This window comes from Psammomys obesus, unplaced genomic scaffold, assembly GCF_907164565.1.
Source record: "Psammomys obesus unplaced genomic scaffold, mPsaObe1.curated_primary_1811, whole genome shotgun sequence".
NCBI lineage: Eukaryota > Metazoa > Chordata > Mammalia > Rodentia > Muridae > Psammomys > Psammomys obesus.
This window is the reverse complement of record NW_026591086.1, coordinates 58,556,421-58,575,086: the sequence shown is the minus strand read 5'-3', so window position 1 is coordinate 58,575,086 and position 18,666 is coordinate 58,556,421. Positions and strand designations below refer to the sequence as shown.

The window sequence follows — 18,666 nt, the reverse complement described above, 5'->3', positions numbered from 1 at the left end:
CCTGGAGAACACTCAGGTAGGGGCTTGTGAACTGTCATAAAGGGTGAGAAAAGAGAAATTTTACAAGAGCATCATGCAGTTCCCCAATAGGGCACCAGTTCTGCCAAAGGAATTACAAAGGCAGGCAACAGTTTCTAAGCTCCACCGAGGCTGCGAGTTGAGGTCAGCACGTCAGCCATTGGTTACTGCTCAGGTGTCTGGTGGTGGGTATGGTCTTGTGTGCCGGTCCGGCTGTTTGCTTGTTACATCGTGGGGCTTGCCTCAAAGCATCAAGGAAAAGAGAACCAAGTGGCACATACCTGCTTCTAAACTGTGTCCGGTACTGGTTTATTCCCAGCATGCACTACTTTTCCCTGGCTTGTCCCTGGACCTTCACATGTGAAGGCTGTAAAGCTGAGAATGGATGCATTTGGGGTGTTTGGAGTGTTGGAGGTGGTGGTAGGGAGGGGGAAGGACCGTTGGGGTCACTGTGTTCTCAAGATTTCGGCTAGAAGAGAATGGTGTTCCCGACGAGGAAAACGCCTTGATTCTTGGGAGCAGGTGAGCTGCGGTGTGCCTGGCTGGTAGCGCTGTTTCTGCTATCCGTCCCTGGGTGGACCGCTGTGTCAGGAGCTTTGCTCCAGTAGATGGGGAGGCCACTGGCTTAGACTCCGGTGTGCCATTTGTTGGAGTTGTGTCATGCCCGGTTGGGGATCAGGCTGTTGGCCTGCATCACCAGGGTGGGGATGGGCTCCCACACCTGTTCTTCTGCATTGGGAGTGATGTTGAGGAAAGCTGGGCAGGCTGCCAGGCACCAGGTCTCTCCTGCCTCCTGCCCAGCCTTCTGAGGATGAGGGGGACAGTGAGCTCATTTAATTTAGGGTGTTAGTCCAACACTGCAGGAAGTCACCAGGAATTCTCGTTTCCCTCAGTCAGCACTTGGCCGTGCCGAGAGACGAGCTTGCTCAGGCAGCCCTGTGCGGTTCTCTGTGGACTTGGTAGGAACACTCCAGCTTTGATTGAATGGTTCTGTAAGTGGTTCAGTCCTTGGTGAAAACCGTCACGTTCTCTCTGCCTGCAGACTGGGCATGATAGGGAGTGGTGTCTAGAAGAAGCCCGGGGAGGAGCAGGCTCGGAAGTAGAGCTGACCCTGCTATGTGGTGTGGTGGTCCAGAAGTCTTGTCCGCTCAGGTGGAGTAAAGATAAAGAAGGAACTTGTGTTGTGATCGTTTTGATGTGTGTTTCCCAGAGGCCCACTGCTAAGGAGTTACTGAAGCACAAATTCATAATCCGCAACGCCAAGAAGACGTCATACCTGACGGAGCTCATCGACAGGTACAAGCGGTGGAAGGCCGAGCAGAGCCACGATGACTCCAGCTCGGAGGACTCAGATGTGTAAGTTACCTTGAGCCCTCGTGCCTGCCATGAGGCCGCGCTGCTGGCCTTCTTCTTCTTTGGGTTGGGCTTTCTCATGTGGGTAGCCGTGGCTGAGAAGAAACTTAGGCCCACGGAAGAGTGAGAGTCATGGCAGATGGGTGCTTAGAAGGGACGTGGCCCCTTTCTGTGGAGGAAGAGCAGGCACAGAAGAGTGCTGATGGACGCTGCCAGCACATTCACGTTTCTGTGATGTGCGAGGCTGGGCAGGGGCAGCTGTGGGCGGGCTGGGGTCAGTGGGCTGGGCAGGGTGGCCTCCAACCTGGCCCATGTTGGTGAACTCCTGGGCATTCCTTCGCCAGGGAGACGGATGGCCAGGCGTCCGGAGGCAGCGACTCAGGGGACTGGATCTTCACCATCCGGGAGAAAGACCCCACGAGTCTGGAGAATGGGGCTCTCCAGCCGGGAGACTTGGAGAGAAATAAGGTACAGCGATGGTGCACAGCGCCCCTGCTCGCCAGCCAGTTGCCCCGGGGTCCATGCTTGGGGCTCAGGGAACGCCTACTGTGGCGTGGACGGGGCACCTTCAGCAGCTCCTTGGTGGCTTTTGTCCTCCAGAAACTGACAGATTAGAGTCTGAAGACAGTATGTGCTACTCTGACAAAGGCTGTGCCCTCACCCTGAGTCACACTGGGCCCTCCTGACCTTGGCCAATGTCGAGTGGGCTGTGGAAGTGAAGTTTCATATGTGAAACACATCTGAGCGCCTGCTGCTCTACTCGACACCTGGGTTTATAGGGACTTTTTACTTCAGGCCCTTAGAAACCAGTCTCTGTTTTGGTGCTTAATGTAGACTTCCTTTTGACGAGGTGGTTTATGCCCACTTAAATTTGTGAGGCTCAGTGGGATCGTTTGTCAGGCCATGTGGACTGCTGGCAGCTCTGTGGCTCCTTCAGCCTGAGAGGTGGTCCGGGTGGGCCCTGGGCCCCGGGCAGTGCCACGTGGAACAGCTGCCTCAGCCCATAGGGTTTCCTCAGACACCTGCAGAGCGCGGTCATCTCCACAGTGCCCACTCCTAGCATCACTCAGGGTTCCCAGGATTCCCAGCGATATGGTTGGGTCCCTTTGTAGATGGTCTCCCAGCGACAGTGAACAGGAGATGTGTCTCAGGGAAGGCCTTCCTAGAGCCCTTGCCCAGCTCAGTGCTGTCTGTCTAATGGCTGCCCCCTTTTTCTTCCCCAAGATGAAAGACATTCCAAAGAGGCCTTTCTCTCAGTGCTTGCCCACCATTATTTCGCCTCTGTTTGCTGAGGTAAGATCCCTGGCTGCTGTTCTTGGGAGGCGTGAGGAGGGAAAAGGGGGCCAGGGCTGTCCTTTGGGGGGCTGCCAGTACAAGTTGGGGCCCTAAACCTGCGTTGGAGGCAGGCTCAGTGTCTGCACTGTGGCCCTGGGCCCTGCCTCCCACAAGCCAGGCAGCTGCCAAAAGCTGTGTGGGGCCTGGTTTGTTAGAGGCCGAGTAGAATTGTGGTGGTTCTTGTTTTGTCTTTCAAGACAGGGTTTCTCTGTGTAGCCCTGGCTGTCTTAGACTCGCTTTGTAGGCCAGGCTGGCCTCAAACTCACAGAGATCTGCCTGCCTCATCCTGAGTGCTGGGATCACAGGTGTGCCACCACACCTGGCTGGCTGTGTAGGTTTTTTCTGGGCTTAAATCGCTGAAATCATTCCCCAGTAACTGCCTCAGATCCACGGAAATGAGGTAATGTTCTGGAAGTTCTAGAGAAGCAGCAGCAAAAAAGTCCTTTTTGTTTTGTTTTGTGTAAGTGTTCGCTGTCACTGGGATCCTAGGTGGCAGCGCTCGCTATCTTAGATAACAATCGATCTGCTCACACGGGAGGGCACTCAGGCCAGGCTGTCGTGTTCCGCTGTGTCCTGCTCACCCCAGGGTGACCGCTCACCTTAGTGACATGAGCTCACGAACGTAACACAGTCCTGGTAAAGGAGGCCCTGGTCCCCTGCCTTCCTTTGGTTCTGCTTTGGGGGACACAGAAGGCAGTAAGGAGCCTGCTGCTCTTGGGGGCCCCGCTGCGGAGCCACAGCTCAGTGTTCTCTGGAATGTTTGCTGAGAAGCAGAAGAGCAGAGCTTGGACTGTGCCCTGCTGTGGCCCCTCAGGACTTTGGCCTGCAGGCCTGGGATGCCTGTTAGGACGCTCTCGCTGCCCCGTGTCTCTGTGAGAGCGTTTGACAGCACTCTTGATCTCAGAGTGTATGTGTCTGAAGTTACGCCCAACCCACAACCATGAGGAGTGAAGCCTCGGTGAGCACACCACAGCTGCTAGGTGACACCAGGGTCACACGTGGTTGGCACTGGTGACGCTTGCCGGGTGACATGGAGGCTGCACAGGGTTACAGCAGCAGGCTCAGCGTGGAGGTGTGCAAAGTCGCTTGCCGGAGCTCTGGTCTGGAGGAGTCACATGGCCCCTCTGTCATGTTCACAGACCCAAGATGGGCACCCTCCCCAGGTGGGCGCTCATCCCGCTCTTGTATTTTAGCTGAAGGAGAAGAGCCAGGCGTGTGGAGGGAACTCGGGGTCCATAGAGGAGCTGCGGGGAGCCATCTACTTGGCAGAAGAGGCCTGTCCTGGCATCTCCGACACCATGGTGGCACAGCTCGTGCAGCGGCTGCAGAGGTAACTGGCCGGCTGGGGCTGGGTGTGGAAGGGGTGCCTGGTGGTGCTGGCATGGCGTCGGGACTAGGAAGCTGCCACATCTTGGTACCTTTGGGTGCTTCCTTCTTGTCTGTTGCTGTTCCCCAGACCAGGGGCTTACTGTGAAGCCCCTGAAGGAGGGTTTCTTCCTGAATTGTACAGACGAGAGACCGAGTCTGGGAAGGGACACAGAAGTCTGCATTTGTAGCTGGTAATTGCAGGGTGCCTTAAAACGCCTGTGTGGTGCTGCATTTGTCCCTGAAGCGGGGAGCCCCAGGCACACTGCACACCTCGAGTTGGTTTGGAAGCAGCGCTCCATGCCATGGGCTTTGGAGCCAGTGTGGCTGTTCCCAGCCTCAGGGAGCCAGCTCCCATCCCTGCCTGGCGGCTGGGGTGCACAGCCAAAGACAGCACTGCAAAGATGGTTTGCCTGTTGGCCCCAGTCTTGAGGCTGTTGGCGGAGACTTGAAGATTTTTAAAGCTCTTTTAAGAGCGCGCGGTTTGATTCTACAGAAATAAAGGAAATCCAGCCTAAGGCCGATCTGTGTGCTCACCCGGCAGGTTTTTGGGGTTCCCCTGGCTCAGGAGCACTCTATATTTCCTCCTGCTGGCATTTGTTTTTTATTTAAAAAGAGGTTTGTTGCAAACCAACAGCCACACCCAGAAACTGTTCATTTGTCACTATCCTGCTTTTTGTTTTCTATTTATGGAGTATTAAAGTGTCATCTTTCTGTGATATGTGTGCATTCCCCAGTGTGCACTTGTGCTCTGAGGTCTTGAGGACGACACTCCTGCCGCCATTTGGATCCAGGGATCTGATGCAGGTCATCAGGCATGTCTACAAATGCCTTTTACTGACATGTGCACCCAGACACAGAGACAGACAGACAGCCGCGTGTGCGCGCGCGCACACACACACACACACACACACTCACACTCACACTCAGCCCTGAGAACCTGGGACCGCAGGCGCACAGCTTCCTGCCTGATGCTGTGTAGGTGCGTGGCTTTGCCAGCAGCACAGGTGGTGTGCCGGGCTTGCACATGAGGACCCTGCTCTCCCACCTGGACCTCTCTGCCAGCTCTGGAGGAAATGGGGGAGCAGCAAGAACGACTTCGTTTACTTTGAAGCTGTCATTGATGCTGACGGGTGGAGGGTGCTGTGCTGCAGGCGTGGGGTCCTCGCTCTCCTTCCACCTTGATGGGGTGTCCGGCTGTCCGCCAGCCAGCCCCTCTACCTGCTGCCTGATTCTGCTCCTCTAGATCTTAACATGGAGACTGCGTTCCTGCGGGATTTCTCTCCCCCCTTTCCCTATCGCCCCCTCTCCCCCCCTCTTCCCCTCCCTGCCTATCCCTCACCCTCCTCCCTCCCATCCCCCTCTCTCCCTCTCACTCCCCCCTCAGGCATCTTTTCTCTTGCTCTCTGAATGTTTGTGACCTGGGGATTTAATCTTTGGTCTGGAGCTTGCTAGGCAAGTATTCTCCTGTTAGCTGGAGCTCCAGTTTTCTCACACATGGAATCTTCATTTTCATAGAAACTATACCAAAAAAGTAAAGAGGAACAAGCAAAATTAATTTTGTTATGCTTTGATAATTTCCTGCGTCAGCTTATAGTCATCGTATACAATTATCCAGTAAAATATTTTGCATTGTTTCCTTTGATGTTAAGCCTTTGAGATCTGGCATGTGTTCTGTGTTAACCATGCGTCTCGGTTCAAAGCCGCATTGCAAGCAGACACTCATGGCCTCCGTGGCCAGCGGACCCTCATCATGGTGGCGGAGTGGGCCTGCTCTTGTCTCTGCAAACAAGGCTGTGGCTCTCCGTTTCCTGGGTTCCCACAGCCATGGTGGCTAACCCGGGGGGTGCTTGTCCTGCTGTCTATAGATGTCACTGCTGTCTGAAGTGTGTTCAGAGCTTGTCTTAGCCCATCTGCCCACAGAAGAACTTAACCAGAAAGGGGCGTTTGTAGTTCTGGAGACTGAGACCTGGACGCTATGGCTCAGTTGTCCTGCTAAGAGGCTCTTGGTGCGGGCCCGTTTGCGTGTGTTCCAAGAGCAGCTCTGCGTGACTGTTTCAGACAAGTTTCCTTAAATAGGTGCTTGGCCATTTTCTGGCCCAGTGATTTGGTCAGTTTTGGGGTAACTGAGGTAAATCTTGGCTGTGACACTTTACTTTAGCATTCAGGAGCAAGAGAATGGAGACTTAGCAGTTGCACAGGCTGTCCAGCTATGACCCAGCTCCTGACATCTCTTTTGCTGTGCTGCCTTCTCATGCTACATGCAGGGGCTCCTGCGTACACACAGGCACTCCTGTGCAGCATGTTGGAATAATGCTAGGACATGACTCCCCTGGGCTGCACCACATCTCAGCCCCAAAGAATTGCTGGGCTTGGACTCGGCCTGTGGATGCCATGTCCCTGGGCACTCGCTGTGTCCTGGTTAACACCGGGTTTCAGTCCTAGATCCTGGGCCGGAGCAGCTCAGTGGGCGTGGGAATTTCTGTGCAAGCAGGAGAACCTGCACTCGGGTCCCAGGGAGGGTAGGCTGGTGGCCGTGGCCATCAGAGGTTCCGGAGGCTCTCTCGCCAAGATGCTGCCTGGAAAAGTGAGGTGGGGAAAAACAGAGGGAGCTCCTGGCTCAGCCTCTGGCCGCATAATGTTTGCATGCCTGTGCAGACCTGGCACACACCGCAGGCACGGCACAGACAAGGCAAGCCGAGCCTGCCTGGGCGTCGCTTGTCGTCTCCCAGGAGGCTGCCTGGCTGCCGTGTACTGTGAGCTCTGAGTGCAGACTGGTTTCCCGAGTCACTGTAGGCTCTCGTGTACCACACCTGCCGACCCACTCGTCCTGTTCTGCCGGTGTCTGAAAAGTGTGATGTCAGGCTGTGCTCACGTTTCTTTCTGCTCTCCCCAGGTACTCTCTGAGTGGCGGCGGAACCTCAGCTCAGTGAAAGGCCTTCGGCATTTGGGTTTGGTTTTTCCTTTCTTCTTCATCTTCCTTCTTCTTAAAAGTCAATGAGAGCCTTCGCCAACTCTGCGACGAGGCGCCACGTGAGGCCGCCCTCCACGGTGCCGGCCCTGTCCACGACTGTCCTCGGCGTGCCACAGCCAGACGAAGCCTTTCAGCTGGGGTGGGAGGGTCTATCCTTCAAGCAATTATTTTATTTTTTTATCGTTTTTAATTTTAATCATAGTGCACATATTCAAAGAAGGTTTTTAAACACACAGCCCTGACATGTATATTTGGACTGATTGGCGATTGCAGACAAGCAACCTCAGGTACCCTGCTTTCTATGACAGCTCCTTCCCCCGGGAGACGGAGAGTCGCTCTGGTGGGTCCCTGTACAGATCTGTATATAGCGTCATTTTTACGGAAACCCTTTTGGCGTGTACAAGGAGTCCCTGTGCACATGGCCAAGTGCTTCTGTAGATAGTGTCTGTGGAGTAAATATTGGACAGGCCAGAACTCGAGTCTATTGCCTTGCCTTTATTACATGTAAATTTTGAATTCCGTGACCAGTGATTTGGATCTGATTTTGTATTTACAGGGTCTGTCATTAATAATAATTAACCCCGTGGAGCACCCCTGTTCGTGCCTCACAGATGCACGTCTTGTCCCTTTTTGGTACACATAGCCGCCTTCCTCGTCACCGATGGTACTGTTTAGTGTTTTCGGATGGAACATACCTTGTCTCACGGGGCTTTAAATTATTAGTTTCTCCCAGATGAAGTGCTCTCATCTATCTTCTGTTGAGTCCTGCCGCTGCGCCTGCCGACGGCCGTGCTGCGCGGCCCCTTCTGTTGGCCCTGTCAGAACCTGCGATCACCATCTTTCCACCTGAATGTGTCTGAATGCTTACACGAATAAATTTTACCACTCACGCCTTTGGTGTGCTGTTCTTGAACTGCAGCTGCGCACGGGTGAGTGGCTTAGTAGGCCTGTGCGTCCTGAGACTCGAGGGACGAGTGCCTGGTGTGAGAAAGCCAAGTGTCAGGTTAGCGCTCTGGGCACCGAGTGGTCCCTGAGACACAGCGACCTTGGGGCTTTGCCTGGGGTCCTGCTGACGCTCATGCTGGGTGCTCTCTCCAGGGTCTGCTGGCGCGGCAGAGGCTCTGCGTCCCTGTGCATGGCGGGCTTCCGGTTCTCACAGCACGTCTCTGTGGTCCGCGAGACTCCGTAGCACCTGTTTGTTGATTGTTGTCTTGTGAGGCCTAGGTTTGAGGACAGGGCTTTGGGTGAACTTGGGGACCTCCGTCAGCCTGGCCTTGTGCCGCTCGGCGGTGGCCTCGGTTACAGGAAGGCAGACCAAAGCTACAGGCGGCGCAGTTTAGAGTGAGTTAACGAGCTCTGGCTTTAGACTTAAACCCTGATCGTCTGTCAGGAGATTTGGGTTGGAGTAATACATTTTGGCTTAGGGGAGATGGAAACACAATTGAGCTTTATTTTTTTATTTTTTGAGTCTATGGGTGTTGGGCCTACATGTATGTCTGGATGAGGGCCAGAGCAGCACAGTGAGGTGGCCGAGTGCCCACTTCCAGACCTGACCTGAGGTTGCCATTTGAGTAGCACGGATGTCTGGGAACTCCCAAATGCCGAGGTGGCAGATGTGGCCCACTGTGTGGGCTCCTCGGTGGCTTTCCCCTTACTGCTGTGTCCCGGGGGCAGCCGGGAGGTGTGTCCCCAGCAGCTGGGGGTCGTTGCGAGGAGAAGCCGGTGTTGTTCTTGAGGCACTCTTTGAAGTCCCTGGTTATTACGTAGCATCTTACACTTTGTTTTTGGCAAATCTTCTAGGTATGTGCATTGTTTCTCTAAGACCCTGGCTTCTGCTACAAAATGACAAAGGTGAGAGACTGGAGTGGCTCCTGGGGGCGCACGCTGTCACAGGAGGTCAGCAAAGCTCTGGGAAAGCTGGGGTCGTGTCCTTTGTGGTGAGGGGCTGTCTCAGCAGCTCTGGAGCACAGGGCTAATTTTTCTCTGCATCTCCACGGGGGTCAGAAATGCCAGTCATGTGGGAATGTGTCCAGCACACAATTCAGAATTTCACTGCTGCCTCCAGCCCTTTGAGGAGTTCCCCCACTGTGGGGTGCCGTCATTGGGGTGCTCCTGGAGGATTCACAGCAGTGATGGGAGCATGAGCCGTCCCCTCTTCCCACCTGGGTGTGCTACGATGTACTTCCTCAGTGAAGTGCTTTTCAAAATGTGCCTGTGTCCTTCCCCATCCTCCCCTACCCCCTTCTGCCCACGACACAGAGAAGACACAAGGGGTGGTTTTTGCCTTCAGACTTCCGTGTGCTGGATTGTGGCGTGAGGTATTTTTATTCCCTTTTGTTAGTGCTTAGAACCATCCGGTACATTGTAAGGCAAAGGTTAACACATCTCCTCCTCATTCATCTGTGAGTTGGACACCAGCCCCTCAGCATTGGCAGGCCTGCCTCAGGTGAATGTCCTTCACTGCAGTGTAGGGCACTGAGAGGGCTGTGCGCGAAGGGAATGGCAGCCACCCAGACCTGGAGAACAAGCAAACCTGTTCCCCTGGAGGCTCAGCCAGTGTTTGGGAGCCAGGTCTCCAGAGGAGCTTGTCCAGGATGTGGGCAGCCATCCTGTGTACCCCGTGCCCAGAAGGAGTGAGTATAAGGAAGGACTTGACGGGCAGGATAGATACAACTAGAGAGTGTGTAGGTTCACATCAGACCGTGGCACTGGGGGAACTGGGTCCAACCCCAGGCTGAGCTCCGTACCATTACCGTACAGCACAGCGCTTGTCCCAGCTCAGGCGACGACCCATGACGTAACAGCACAAATGGCCCCGGGTCAACCACAGACGGCTTCTCATGCTTGTGAAACAGACAGCACACAGGGCCTACGAGCCCCCACTGCACACACCACGCACGGACAGTGACACCAGGCCTTGCGCTGGGCCTCTGCTCCTCAGCAGAAAACCCCACTACAGTTCGTAAATAGAAATCGCCAACAATTTGGTCAACTTCCACCGAGAAAGTGTGGCAACCAGGGCCTCGCTGGAGCCAAACCCTTTGAGTGGACTGGAGTGTGCCACAAGCTGCTTATTAGTCGAGGAAAGTGAGTCCTATGAATGTCCTATTATTATAAAAGTAGAAAGATAGGAAAAGATGAAATCCAAAAATGATCTCATTTGCTTAAGACGGCGCCATGTGTTGTGAGCTCTGGAAAAACCGTTTGAAGAGCAGTCTGCAGGTGAAGGGACAGCCCCTCCCTAGGAGGCACGCTGGCTGTGTCCTCAGGTGAAGGATAGGACCAGCCCTGGGGCCTGCAGGGCAGACTGTCCTTTGGCACGCTTTCTTGATGACAATGTCTCAGTACTGGCACGAGCTAGAGCCCCTGCTCCCCAGGCCTGCAGAGGAAAGGCTGCTCCAAGGAGAGATGAGGCCTGGAGGAAGGTGGGGGACCCTCCGCAGGTGTCCGTGTTCGGGCAGGTGTGATGGGCTGCGTTACATCCTCCGAGGGAGCAGCCATGGCTGGAGCAGCCAAGTGTCCAGCATCAGTACAGGTGAGATTCTTTGTGACTCAAAATGTGGGCCCGAGAGGCTGAGCTGGTGGCACTCCGGATTACTTCCATCCACCTAAGAAACAAGCACAGGACAACACCCTGGGTGACGGGAAGAAACAGTGGGCAGCCAAAGCACAGCACAGCACGGCAGAGGGCTGCTGGGGGCGCGTAGAGGGACAGAGCTTGGGAACCGCCCACACACGCGAAGTAAGGACAGTCCCCCAACCACTGTCCCTCTATGGGACAGCGTGGCTCTTGGGCAGCCGAGTCGACACGGCTGGTTGTCACAGGCAAGGCTGGGGCATCAGCTCTCAGGATCATCTGGTCTAGCGTGGCCGCACGGCTGGCTCCGACCTCAGCTGAGGACTCGGAACGGTGCTCCCAGCCTCCCTACCGCTTCCGCCTGTAGTGTGGCCCCTGAGGTTGTGCTGACCCAACCAGAAATTATTTTTGTTGCTACGTCCTAGCTTATGATCGTCTGTCTCCTGACCAGTCTCGGGTGACCTCGGACCCACTGATCTAGACAGACTTGCTGCCTCTGGGCTCACTTGCCAGCAGTGTGACTCAGGAGCATCTTCGAGGGGGCCACTGTGGTTTGTAAGTGGCCTGTTGGTCTCGAGATGCTTTGGGCCAGCGAGGCAGCGAGCTATCCTGACGTGAAGCCAGAAGAGAGCTGGCTCCCTCAGTGGGGAGCCCACACATTTGGGCCCCGACTGTAACCATAGCCCAGTGGCCTCTGGGGTCTTGTGAGGCTGTGGGGGACACTTTCCAGAAGCCGAAGTTTTCACTTGGAATGTGAATGTCATGTACAGCTTAAATCAGCCCATAGCCTGGCCGCCTGTTCCCTCTTCTCCTGCCCTCTGGATGTCCTCCGCTGCACTCGCTGACTTTCTCGGTGTGCTCGTTTAGCTAGTCAGCCTTGGGGTCCACTGGGCACGCCCGAGGGCCTGATCCACCCCCTTATGTCTATGGGGCAGCTTCCTGGCATGCTGTGTGCCCCGAAGAGGACTGAGCTCGGTGTAGGCACGTGCTAAATGAAAACCCTTCCGTGGCGAGGACTGACTGGCCTAAGGGAGCTGGCTCTGCCCCTGCTTCTGGGATCCCAAGCTGTGGGACCTGCAGTGTGTAGCGGGCCTGCAGCATGCCCCTGAGCCGTCAGGAAGGGGCCACACTCCTGCGGGGGGGGGGGGGGGGGTACAAACAGGAGCCGGCGCCTACCTTTCAAATGTGTATTCACTCTCAGCCCTGAAGTAATAGACGTGGGACTTGAAGAGCAGCTTGAACACGTAGTCCTTGTGAATGTTCTCAGACTCCGAGGGAATGGTGAGTGAGTAGCCCAGCAGCGGCAGGCTGGCGAGGGGGTGATTGTCCTGTAACGGCACAGAGGTGGCTTTGAGGACCTGATCAGGGTTGGGGAGGGTTGCTGTTCTAGCCGAGGAAGCCCATCTCAGCCATGGTCCCTGTCTCCTCCGAAGTCAGGCCTCTAGGACGAGCGGGACACCTGGCCGGGAGAGCTGCCCATATGTGGTGCATGCTGGGAGCTCTGCCATCCCAGTTTACAAAAGCCAAGTCACTCTTTCTCCTTCTGCTTCAGCGTGCTGGAGAGCAGAAGTGCGCCCTGAGGCTTCCAATTGATGCTATGGGCTTCCCTACTCTTTACAGAGCTCCTCTCCCCTCCCAGCTCTGGCCAATTGCCATGCCGGACTGTTCTCCATTCTCCCAGGCGCCTTGAGACTGATGGGCGCCCGCCCTGGTGGTTTCCTCTTAAATGCTCTAACCGTGTGGTCCGTTCTTTGCCCCCGAGTTTGTGTCCACTCTGAAAGAATACTGAGAGGGGCCTCCCGGCTCGTGTGGACACTTTCCTGCCTTCTAACTCTTCGGTCGGCAGAGTGAACAAATCCCGTTTTCGCACCCTCTCCCCCACGACAGCATCAAGTCACCCGAGCAGCAGCTGGTAAGGAGTCTTTGAGTGACTGGACGTCAGTGCTCAGAGCGGAAGTGCTCAGCGGGCAGGGCTGGCTCGGAGCCCTGTATGTCCCAACACCTGACAGTGTGCGGCGTGTCGCGGGCGCACTGCCCGTGGGCGCTCACCTGGTGGGACTTGTAGAAGAACAGGCAGAAGTTGGTGAACACCACCCACAGCCTCTGCCACCCGTTGCTGTTCTTGAACTTCCGCAGCAGGTTCCCGGACAGCTGGTTCTAGGGCAAGCGGCAGAGTCAGGAATGCATGGCAGCCGCTGATCGCCCTGGCATCGACACGGGCTTCCTTGCTCGGGGAGGTCGTCGGGTATGGCGGACCCCGTCACCTTTCACAGGTGTGGGGTCCTCATGTAGTCACCCCGAACTGTGACTTCAGCAGGGAGGAAGGTGGGGGGTGGGGCAGGACCCTCAACCCCATGTGAGTGGTGTCTGGTCAGTAAAGCAGTGGTCAGAGGGGCACCTAGTCAGGGCGGCCACTGAGCTGGGAAGGGCACAGAGGACCCTTGAGGGCAGGGGAGGCCTGGCTCAGTGCAGGCCTGTGAGAAGTTCTGTGAGTCCCTGGGATTCCGGTCCCTTCCCTGGGAGGGCACGGCCCTCGAAGCAGCTCTGTGCTGCCCTCTAGTGGCACCGTCCCTGGGGTGTGAGCAGGCTCTAGCCCTTGACTAAGTGTGAAAGGAGAGAAAATGTGGAGCAAAGAAAATGGCACAGCCCCCAGGCAGGAAGCACAGGCGTGGCAATGTTGGCGGCAGGCTGGCTCCCGGGCTGGTGTGTCTGCTGCTGGAGGGGAAGCCCAGGCCCCCCACTCCCGAGTACCTCCACGGCGATGCTGAAGTCCACCATGGAGACGCTGGTGTTGCGGTGCCAGCACACATGTACCATTGTGTTGCCGCGGTGAGGGGCCTGGCGCTCCAGTGAGGTCCGGGAGGCGCTCAGGTCGTCCTCTGACTCCTGGTCGGCTGCTGCGGCTTCGTCTGGGAACTCTGCAGCAAGCGTGAGGGGCCGCACTGAGCTGGGGGCTGAGCCTGCCCTCCGACAGAGGCCTCCCTGCCGCTCTGGAATGCTGGGAAGGCTGTGATGGAGACCCCCTGTGGCCCCCGTGGTGGGGGCCCCCCTGGACCCCGCCCTGGCTGGCACTCCTTTCTGAGAACATGGCTAGCACAGGGCAGCGCTGGCTCAGGGGAGGTGGTGTCCTGCTCCTCCACGTTCCCGGAGGGGTTTGCTTTCGGACAGTTGCCTTCTGCTGAAGGGCAGGAGCCTCCCTGACAGGGTCCTGACTGTCCCTGCCCTGTGCAGATGGGCCTTGAGGCCAGGGACACACCCGTGCCACTTACTGCTGTCCGGGGGGCTGCTGGCAAGGAGCTCGGGGGTGGGCCCGTTGCTCTTCTCCGCCAGGTCAATTGCCATCTGGATGTCCTCCATCCACTTCTCCTTTTCTGAGTGGGAGCTGGAGGCAGGGAGTCAGCCCTTCAGAGCAGGCCGGTGGGGGCAGGCAGTGGGAACAGGCTGTCAGAGGCCCGGGGGGGGGGGGGGGGGGGGGGGGGGGGGGCGGCGGCGGCGCCCCCCCGGGGGGGCGCGGCGGGGGGGGGGGGGGGGGGGGGGAGGGGCCAGACTCAGCACTCACCTGGCGGCCACCACAATGGACTGCCGCTGGCCTCGAAGGGTCAGGCAGTGTGGCACGCCCCACTCTTCCTCACTCTCCTCAATCTGTGGAAGGAGAGTTCAAGTCCCCGCTGAGCAGCGAGCTCGGCACGCAGTGCATTTGTGCACAGTCGCCAAGCTGGCTACCAGAGCAGTACAGGCAGCCTCTGGCCAGGAACCCGTTCTTGCAGTCAGGCTTGGGAACATTCCTTCCTCCTGACTTCCTCCCCACTTCCGGGAAGGTTGACATCACAGGTACACCCGAATTCCAGGGATGTGGATGGCCAGGGTGCAGTGTGGCCCTGCCTACTGTCTACCCTGGTGAGGACACGCTGGCCAGGACATGGAGGCAGCCACAGCCTTCAGCCCAAGCTGATGTTCCCTGGATGGCCCGCACGCGCACGGGGACCGGGGGTCCGGGTCCTCCGCTGCTCACGAGGAGTCACGGGCTGGGTACTCACCGTCATACCATGGAGCGGTAGCTGGCCGTGGACCTTGAACTGGTTAGACGCCGTCAGCCCCCGGCCGGTGTACAGCAGGACGTCGTTGAACTGGAGGGGCGAGCAGAGGCGTGTGGGCGGGGGCGGGCCCCCCCCCCAGGCCCCCAGCCGGGGCCCCCGCCCTGCCCCACTCACCAGGAAGAACATGCGCTGCTGCAGCCCCTTCCCCGAGAGCTTGCTGAGACTGCCCAGGCGGATGAACTCCTGTGGACAGACAGAGCCGGCTCACTGACAGCCCTGCTGCCTGGCCCTGGTGGCTAGCCCGGCCCACGGAGTGGCGCCCGCCGCGTGCCCGCTCGCTGCTCCCCGGCACCAGGGTGCCATCTCCCCTTCCCGGAGCCTTTGGGCAAGCAGCCAGAGGACGGGGAAGAATTTCTCCACCATCAACAGCTTTTAGGGGCCCGAAGCTGCTGAGTGCGACAGTGACGCGGCAAGTGGGTCTGAGCGTCCTCGAACCGCGCTCTCCCTGGTCTGCAGGTGCCCAAGAGCCAGTAGCTGAGGAAGCAGACGTGGCAGCCATCGCCAGTGTGTGCCTCGATGACCCCAGCCTCTGGGCTCGCCTGATTCGCCCTCTCAGCCCTGAGGATCTGGAATGTGAGCCTCGCACCTGTGTGCAGCTAAGTCCAATGCACACAGAATCTGCCACTGGTGCCTCTGCTTCTCTGCTGTCGCCCGACTGGGACTCTAATGGCGGCTCCCCACTTCCTGTTTTACTCAGCTGGTTGTCAACAGTTTAGGGAAGCAGCTCGGCGAGGGCACTAGCATGGTCCTGCATGTGGGAGGGACAGGCCAATTCCAGCCTCACAAGTATTCAAACGCCCTTTGCTGTGTGGCAGCACGCGTGTGACCCATCTGTGTGCTCCTGTTAGCTCCGTACAGGAGCCTGAAGGTCAGCGCTATTCCTGTGTTCAGACAGATGAGCACAATCAGCAAGGAATGCGGCCAAGGGTGCCTGGCTGGGTCTGGGGTGACGGAGCCGGCACCCGGCCAATCCTTGTGGGGCTGGACGTGTGGCTGCCGCCCCTGGAGAGACTCAGAACGAGGCTGCTGTTGCCATGGGGTAGCCTGGGGCCAGTGTGGCTGCTGCTGCTCCAGGCAGGCCTGCCACACCACCAGAGTTATTCCTAGCTCCAGTCTTAGAGCTCTCACACTGTCGTGAGAGTGAGCAGCGGGCCCAGACTGTCTGGGTCCTCTGGCGGCCCCGATGGCCACTCTCAGGGACAGTCCTGTCCCTTCACCAGCCATCCCGATCGGCAGACCCCACAGGCAGCCATCTAACAAGATCTAAGCCCCTCCCCAACCGTGACACAGAGCCCCGGCCTGGGGACCTGCTTGCTACCTTCCTGACATTGCTATTTTCATTCTGGTCTTGGTCAGGTATTCTCACCGAGGGCACTGCCAGCCTCCAGACAGTGCCTTGGGCTGCAATAATCAGCGACACTGTGGAAGGCATGCCTCAGCCCCTCCTGCTACTGGAGGGGACAGCCTTCACTGTGCCCCTTCCACAGGGCGCAACCCTCACGGCCCTGGAGGGCACCCACCGTCTCCGCCGGAGCTGACCCTGGAGCCACAGCAGCCCCTGCGGCTCTGTGCCCTCTCCCTGCACACGGAGCCGTTGCTTCGCAGTGAGAAGCTGCCCACGTGTGCTCTCCAGCAGGCGGCGCGTTACACATATTGCTCTAATATGAAGTCAGTGCACCAGGCTTCCCTCAGCACAAGGAGCACAGGCAAGCAAGCTGGCAAGGGAGCGGAGCCCGGGCTGTCTCTCACAACTTGCTGGGTTTGCAGGGCTAGGTGCACTCACGTTCCCTGGGTTCCCCCAGGAGCCTGGGGTCGCATGGAATGAAGGCTGCCTGGGCAGAGGCTGGAGCCCGGCTCTGTGGGACAGCGCAAGCACGGGGACCCGAGTCTGAGGCTTAGGATCCTTGTAAAACAGGCGAGCGTGATGGTGTGCGCCGACTCCAGCGCTGGGGGGTGGGGGCAGGGGAACCCTAAGGCTTGATGCCACCCAGCCACTCCACATGGCCCACGGGAGAGACGGTCTCAGAACACAGACATGACCAGGGCTGATCACATCCGAGGTAGCACACAGACCCTGTGCACAGAGACACTAACACAGCGGAGACTGAACTCTGGCATGCACACACAGACAGACAGACAGAGTTGCCATTGCAGAGAGGAATGTGACAGCTCATAACCTAATCCTAGGACTCAGGAGGTGGAGGTGAGACCAAAGAATTAAAAATCAGTGGGTATTGTTTTAAAGTTTAAAGCTCCAGCTACCTGGGAAAAGAAACTAGCTCTGATGCACTCTTTCCCCGCCCACCAGTTAGTTCAGTTGCTAGGAAACCGGCCACATGACCAGGCCAGAGATGTTTGTGGTCTTGGCGCCTAAAGTGGACCAATCCTTTCAAAAGTCAATTTCCCTTACCCAATCACATAATGCCAAAACATGTAAGTCCTGTTTGCATTTTTTTTCCCTTTAAAAACTTTGCTTCCCTAGACCTCGGGGCCGCATTCCTTTCCTGTTTCCACAGGAAGTTTGCATCCTGCGTTAGAATATGTATACAATAAAAAAAAAACCTCATGTATTTACGGCAGAGTCTGTCTATTCCTGGTCTTTGGGGTCTCATGAACTGGGCAGCACAGAGGCAGGAGGACCACGAGTTTGAGAGCAGCCTGGGATAGCTGCTCATGTGTGCCGAGTGCCAACTAACGGGGCACAACACGGTGGGGAAGCCCAAAGTACCGCTCTCGAGAGCTCTCTGTGTGGCTCAGGCCCAGGCAGCCGACCACAGAGAAGGCAGCTGGGATGCAGCGAGTGGATGACTGTTCCCGAGCAGCAGAACAGGAAGAACGTGGGCTGTTTCCTGTCTCCCTGTTCCCACCGGGCTGAGGAGAACCCGAGTGCATTTCTGACACGGTGCCATCGGGGCAGGGGTGGCAAGGCCATAAATGAAGGTGACCTTCCCACCACCCTTTATCCCAGGCAGTGTGGGCTAAAATGTGTCACCTATCTCTGCCATGTTCCCACTGTATTTTCCATTTTCACATAAATTTAAAAAACACGAAAGCTTTCTTAAACTGTCTTTGTACTGTGTGTGTGTGTGTGTGTGTGTGTTGGGGGTAGGAGGACAAGCTCATTAACCAATCAGAAGGCCAGAGCCGGCCGACTACCCCGGAACACCCGGGCATCCCCCTGCAGTCCTGGCGGCAGCCGGAGGCGACCAAACGCTGGCTTCTGGTCCAGCCGACACCCTGAGCCCAGTGCTGTGCTCACCCGTCCCGGGGCCACGAGATTGTCGACGCCAATCAAGTCCTTCTTGAGCTCGTGTAGCTTCTGGAAGTTCTCCATCTTGAGCATGGTGCCGTGGAGCTGCGCCACCATCTCCGTGATCTCCGCCAGCGCGGCTGAGGACGACAGGAGCCGTGGGTCGGGGCAGGCCCGCCTGCCCGCCTCGGGGATGTGCCTCCCCGGGTGCTCAGCGCCAGCCCGGGAAGCGGGCCGGCTCCCGCCCGACACCCCGCCCACTATGGCCCAACAGATGCTAACTGGCATCGTGGCCAGTGCACGGGAGGCTCCTCGGGGCAAACAGTGTCGTGGCCCCATGGTGCTCCTGGCAGTGGCCCGGAGCCTCTTTTCCCTAGTGTCTATATGCCAGCCCCGTCAGCGAGGCCACCTCACCTCCTACCAGGCGACTTTAGTCCACCTAACTGCTACAAACGGTCCCGCAGGGACTGGATGGCCTAGACAGACCGGCCAAGGGTGGCACAGTCCCCTCCCTTGGGAGTGACACCCTAACGGCTGGAGGGGCTTCTTGCCACCTCCTCCTGGCACGGCTGACAGGGGGTGCCGATGCGCTGAGCTAAGAGGGAGAGAGAGCGGCCCAGACTCAGGGCGGGGCTGGGAAGGCAGCTCCTGCACGGGGGGGGGGGGGGGGGGGGGGCGGGGCGGGGGCGGGTGGTCT

General features: G+C 57.6%; 2 protein-coding genes across 5 annotated transcripts in view; one reads left to right on the top strand and one right to left on the bottom strand.

Annotated features, from left to right (window-relative positions):
* Stk24 (serine/threonine kinase 24) overlaps positions 1-7,934 on the top strand; it is a 75,285-nt gene extending 67,351 nt beyond the window's left edge. Inside the window, exons 7-11 of the mRNA XM_055609584.1 lie at positions 1,229-1,374; positions 1,716-1,839; positions 2,596-2,664; positions 3,900-4,036; positions 6,968-7,934. Of these exons, the coding sequence (XP_055465559.1) occupies positions 1,229-1,374; positions 1,716-1,839; positions 2,596-2,664; positions 3,900-4,036; positions 6,968-7,004 (513 nt within the window). The 3' untranslated portion in view covers positions 7,005-7,934. The remainder of the gene's footprint in view (positions 1-1,228; positions 1,375-1,715; positions 1,840-2,595; positions 2,665-3,899; positions 4,037-6,967) is intronic.
* A 1,385-nt stretch (positions 7,935-9,319) lies between these two features.
* Farp1 (FERM, ARH/RhoGEF and pleckstrin domain protein 1) overlaps positions 9,320-18,666 on the bottom strand; it is a 192,855-nt gene continuing 183,508 nt past the window's right edge. For 3 of the 4 annotated variants that reach the window (XM_055609581.1, XM_055609580.1, XM_055609583.1), the window contains exons 19-27: positions 17,979-18,109; positions 14,834-14,902; positions 14,660-14,749; positions 14,182-14,264; positions 13,892-14,004; positions 13,374-13,540; positions 12,672-12,779; positions 11,799-11,950; positions 9,320-10,653 (exon numbers count right to left, since the gene is read on the bottom strand). In XM_055609581.1, coding sequence (XP_055465556.1) covers positions 10,572-10,653; positions 11,799-11,950; positions 12,672-12,779; positions 13,374-13,540; positions 13,892-14,004; positions 14,182-14,264; positions 14,660-14,749; positions 14,834-14,902; positions 17,979-18,109 — 995 coding nt within the window. In that variant the 3' untranslated portion in view covers positions 9,320-10,571. The remainder of the gene's footprint in view (positions 10,654-11,798; positions 11,951-12,671; positions 12,780-13,373; positions 13,541-13,891; positions 14,005-14,181; positions 14,265-14,659; positions 14,750-14,833; positions 14,903-17,978; positions 18,110-18,666) is intronic. The other variant, XM_055609582.1, reaches the window with a different exon arrangement.